A 5,820-nucleotide genomic window follows, 5' to 3' on the forward strand; every position below is an offset into this window, starting at 1 on the left:
CCCATTTCTATGTGGGCAAGAGACTTGAACAGAATCTTCTCTGATGAAGACAGGTGCATGGCCTACAAGCACATAAAAAATGCTCATCATCCTTAATCATCAGAGAAATGCAAATAAAAACCACTTTGAGATATCATCTAACTCCAGTAAAATTAGCCCACATCACAAAATCCCAGAAGTACAGATGTTGGCATGGATGCAGAGAGACAGGAACGCTTCTGGAGAACACTCACAGAACTAAAAGCAAATCTATCATTTGATCCTGCAATTCCTCTACTAGGTTTATACCCAGATGATCAAAAATTATTTTAAAACAAAGATATTTGCACCAGAGTGTTTACTGCAGCCCAATTCATAATAGCCAACACAAGTAAACAGTCCAAGTGCCCATTGACCCATGAATGGATTAACAAACAGTGGTATATGTGCACCATGGAATACTATGTGGCCATAAAAAGGATAGAGACTACACATATTTTTTTTTTTTTTTTCGCAGTTTTTGGCCGGGGCTGGATTTGAGCCTGCCACCTCTGGCATGTGCATATTGGGCCAGCACCCTACTCCTCTGAGCCACAGGCACCACCTGACTTCACATCTTTTATGTTTACCTGGATGGAGCAGGAACATATTATTCTTAGTAAAGTATCTCAAGAATGGAAAATAAAGTACCCAGTGTACTCAATACTACTATGAAATCAATATATAATCACCTACACACTCACACGAATGGCAAAACTTAACTATAGTCCAGAAAGTAGAAGGGAAGAGGAAAGAGAGGGGAGGGGAGTAGGCATATGGGAAGAGGGAGGGTGTTTGCGGGGACCTCACCTAATATGCATGATGCAATGGTACATTTCATAACTATTAAGAAATGAGTATAATTGTGATGGATGTGTTACTTAGTTCAATGTAAACTTTTCACATTGTATATCGAAGCAGTACCCTGAACCCCATAAATGCATTAATGTACAAAGTTATGATTTAATAAAAAATAATTTAAAAAAATAAAAAAGAAAGAAAGAAAGAAAATAAATATTTAAATAAGAAATGTTTAACCTAGCTCCTTAGGCTCCTGAGAACTATGAATTTCAGGGATCAAGGAACTGTCTGAAATTGTAGGTAAAACTTTGTCCTGTGTGAATATTGTCTTCTGGGTAGTCAGTCATCAGTTTCTACAAGTGTGTTCTTAGAAGTAATAAGATTCCCATGGGCAGTGCCTGTGGCTCAAGGAGTAGGGCGCTGGCCTCATATACCAGATGTGGCGGGTTTAAACCCGGCCCCAGCCAAAAATTGCAAAAAAAAAAAAAAAAAAAAAGTAATAAGATTCCCTAGTCTAAGATCTTATTAGCCATTAGCCCTCTGTTGGAGTGCTCAGAAGCAAAACATGCCAATTGAGGTGTGCAGTGATGGCCACAACCCTTAGGATATAAGGCAAGCTACTCAACGTTCTTTGGTTTCTTACTAATCAAAATAATTCACCAAAGTGGTTTCAGTTTCAATATTTTATATTTATAAAAAAGTAATATTCCAACAAAAGTTACTATGAAATGATAGGCCTTTGCCATATCAATAAAAATTTAAATTTGTAATAGTTTCTACACTTTTGTTTTCCACATAAGATTCTGAGGTACTTGACAGTTTACATTCTTTATGAGAAATATTTCTAACCCTACCTCTATGTCCAAATTCTCCAACAATGATTAAGTCTTACAAACTTTATGACTCTTCCAGATTATCATACTCAGTATTTATACACTCCCACAAGAATGCACGAATTGTACAAATTATTTCAGGAACAACAATAAAAACTATTGAGAATGAAGGATATGATGCTTACAAATTCAAGTCAGGTAACATGGTAATAACATGGTTCTCATGTTTCTGTTTGCAGAATGAATAATGCCTACAGGCATTGTTGGCAGCAAATGAATATCTTGTTTGAATGCTTATAGGTGTTGTTCTCAGTCAAAGGTTAATACCTGATATATCACTGAAGGTTCATTCACTTGAGGTGTTTCTTTTGTCTAATATCCTCTTTTAAAGTTAAAATTTCCCCAGAAGAGACAATACATTTGGTCCCTAAAATTTCCATGAATTGGTTATCCTGTGACTTTTTGAGCCCCCATTATATGCCAAGCAATTTACATTAACTATGTTATGTTGTTGAACCTTTACAATGATCTTTTGATATAAACACTAATTTCAATTTTATTTGTGGAAAATGAAGATTAGAGAGTGTAACTTCCAGAAATTTATGTACAAAGGTCATAATTAGCAAGGCCAGGATTTGCCCCCAGATTATGCCGCCCTTACTCTCTTTCAGCCTCTACACTACTGCCATGAAGCTCATGTAATAGGGAGAGACTTACTTTAATCAGGCGCAGGATTTCTGGGCAGTCTCGAGCCTCTGCAGGTCTTACTCGGAAAGAATTCATGCTAGGTTGCCTCGTGCATGACTGACTTGTGCTTGGTTGGATTGGCTTTTGTTGACTCGGGCCTGGTTGGCTCAGGGCTGGGTGACTTGGTTGCCACATGCCTGATTGTGTCCTGCTCATTTGGATCAGATTTGATTGGCTCATACTTGGTTGACTTGCACCTGATTGGCTGGTGTGTGGTTGACTCAGACCTGGTTGACATGTACCTGGTTGGCTTGAAACTAGTTGCCACATGCCTGGTTGACCCAGGACTAAATGGTTTATGCCTGGTTGCCACATGCCTGGCTGGTTCAAGACCAGTTGGCTCATGCCTAATTGGCTCAGATCTGGTTGCCATATGCCTGGCTGGCTCCTACCTAGTTGATTGATGTCTAGTTGACTGGTACTTGATTGGCTCATATCTAGTTGCCTTGTGCCCGGTAGACTTGTAACTGATTGGCTCATGCCTAGTTGGCTAGTGCCCGGTAGAGTTATACTTGATTGACTCAAGTCTAGCTGCCTCATTCCTGGTGGACTTGTACTTGATTGGCTGGTGCCTGAATGGTTCAAGCTTGTTTGCCATGTGCCTGGTTGCCATTCACCTAGTTGGCTCTTGCCTGATTCCCAGAAGCCTGGTTGCCACATGTCTTGTTGACTCAGGCCTGGTTGGCACATGCCTGGCTGGCTCATGCCTGGTTGGCATGTGCCTGGTTGGGTTGTACCTAACTGCCATGGGCCTAGTTGTTTCATGACAGGTTGGTTTATGTCTGTGAGGTTTGTACATGATTGCCACATGTCTGGTTGTTTCATATCAGGTTGGTTTATGTCTGGAAGGCTTGTGCCTTGTTGCCTCATGGGTGATTGGTTCATACCCTCTTGTTTCATGCCCAGTTGGTTCATGTCATGTAGGCTGGTGGTAGGTTGGTTCATGTCCAGTTGGTTCATACCAATTAAGTTTACACTTGGCTGGCTCATGCCTGTTACACTCATGGATAAGCTTAATTGGTTCTTGTCTGATTTGTTCATGCCTAGTTGGCTCTGGCCTGGTTAGCTGAGGATGTGTTGGCTGAGGACTGGTTGATTTATGACTGGTTAGTGGACGAATGGTTGGCAGAGTATGGATCAGCAGATGATTGGCTGGCTAGCAGTCTTGATAGAATAAGATCCCTTAACTACAGTGCTGTGGTGAAAAGCTGTCCGCTATTCTCAGTTTTTCTCAACTTGATCCGTACTTCAGAATACTCCTTTATTGAGTTGGGAATTGGAAAAAGAAAGGGATACCTCAGGAAGGTTGTTGATGCCTCTGATTTGCTGGAGTTGGTTGACTTCACCAGCGATCACAGTTGCAGCCTTTTCTGGGTTTCAGGTTGTCATCTGGCCTTTCCTTGCCAACAAGGCAGAAGTAAGGGGAAGAAGAAAATGACCCTGGAGCGGAGCCACCTTATCCTCCCTTCGTGGTCACTGCGTCATAGTGCCAAAGTCACAATGCCCATACCTACATTCCTACATGCTCCCCCGTGTGGTGAGAGAGGGGCAAGGCAGGGCCTATTTGACCTCTGTTACCTAGAGAGTTAAGAAGCTGGAATGAGTCTCAGATCTTATGACTGACACTCTCAAGAGTCCCTGCTATTTTAACCAACCAATTCAAAAACATTTGCCCAAACTCTCCTCCCTTTTCCCATGCCCCAGTCCTCAAATAATTCACTTTCTATTCTTATCTTGATTTTCACTTATACTAGAAACTAGAAGGCTTAAACAGACTGTCTCTGTTCAAGAGACTCTGTTCAGACTGTAGATGTTCAAGTCCTGAGTGCAAAAAATATTTCCTTAAAAATAATTAATGGATGAAAGGGGAAGTGGGAGGGGGATTGGTAAACTCTCACCTAACGTGCACAATGTAGGGGTAGACATCATATTTCCTAGATGAGGGCTCAACTAAACTTGAACTTTACTTTTGAAATACAATGTAACCTAATCATTTATGCCCTCATAATAATCTGAAATAAAAATAATAACTAATAATAGCTACAGATGCTATTTATTGAGTTTGTTATAACCTAGGCTCAGTGTGAAGCACTTTACATTTTTTTTTTCATTCGATCCCATAGCAATCTTATTATCCCCAATTTGGAGGAAACTGACTAAAAAGATTTGGGAACTTACCCAAGGACTCATACCAGTTGTCAGAAAGCCTGTATTCAGATTCAGATCTATCTGACTTCCTTTCCAGGTTTTTTACCATTACTGTGTCCTGCCTCTTACATACACTCTTCTCTTCTTTACCCCCACATCTGTGAGGGCAGGAATGTTGCCTTTTTACCCTTCCACTCCGTATAATTCTGTTTCCATCATTTTATGTGCTGGCTCATTTCTTTAAGATTATTTATCATGTAGCTGGTGCTAATATTGTTTTAGATGGAGTATTATTTATTTATTTATTTATTTGTTTTGCAGTTTTTGGCAAGGGCCAGGTTTGAACTCACAACCTCCAGTATATGGGGCTCATGCCCTACTCCTTTATGCCACAGGCACTGCCCTTTTATTTTTTAAATATACTTCAGAAACTTAGTTGAGGCTGTTCTAAGTCTTATACCTTGCGTAGGGCTTTACATATGCATTGTTTTATTTAATCATCAAAGCAACACTATGATGTATGTATTATTGTTCCCCATTTTATCAATACACTGGAAATTAGAAAGATTAAATAAATTTCCTAAATTTCATAAATGGTAGAATGGGAATAGAGTCCAAAGCCCATCCCATAGATGGGTTTAAATTAAACTAGAGAGCGAAATTACTGTTAGGTCTATGTTGGACATAAATGGCACCTAAAGAGCTCATCTTCTTAGCATAACAGGAAAATTAAGTCACATTGAAGAATGACATCAAGCCTAATACAGTTTGCATGTAGGCACATGGCTATTTTCCAATCACCTGTAAGGACAATGAAAACTAAAATTTAATCAATACTTTCTGTGGTGTCAGGCATAGTTATAAAGAACACTTTGCTTGTATTAACTCACTTAGTCCCCACAACAATCCAGTGATGTAGATTATATTATTTTCCCTGTTCTGCAGAGAAAGAAACTGATATTAAAAAGGTTAAGTAACTTGAGAAAGGCATTTGTATAATTTTCATCTATAGCAAGCAGAGTTTAAATTTGTGGGACTCTCTCTATACCTCAGAACTGAGAGCCAATATTATTTTCTTCTTTCTTTCATCAGCTTTTTCCTTTTTTCTTTTTTTTTTTTAGACCCTGTAAGATGCAAACAGGAAAAAAAAGGAAGAAAAAGAACTTAAGGCAAGGAGACAGACTGCAATAGAGCTGACATTTTGTGAAATAAAAGTCCGAAGTACTTTGGAGACATTTATCAATAAGCAACACTTTTATTTATTTATTTATTT

At 39.3% G+C, this 5,820-nt stretch overlaps 1 protein-coding gene across 1 annotated transcript in view; it reads right to left on the reverse strand.

Moving 5' to 3' along the window:
* SATL1 (spermidine/spermine N1-acetyl transferase like 1) overlaps positions 1-3,440 on the reverse strand; it is a 34,052-nt gene extending 30,612 nt beyond the window's left edge. Inside the window, exon 1 of the mRNA XM_023507532.1 lies at positions 2,370-3,440. Within this exon, the coding sequence (XP_023363300.1) occupies positions 2,370-3,440 (1,071 nt within the window). The remainder of the gene's footprint in view (positions 1-2,369) is intronic.
* Between the last annotated feature and the right edge of the window lie 2,380 nt (positions 3,441-5,820).

The sequence above is a fragment of the Otolemur garnettii genome, unplaced genomic scaffold (genome assembly GCF_000181295.1).
Source record: "Otolemur garnettii isolate 467f Iridium unplaced genomic scaffold, OtoGar3 scaffold00186, whole genome shotgun sequence".
Taxonomy (NCBI): Eukaryota; Metazoa; Chordata; class Mammalia; order Primates; family Galagidae; genus Otolemur; species Otolemur garnettii.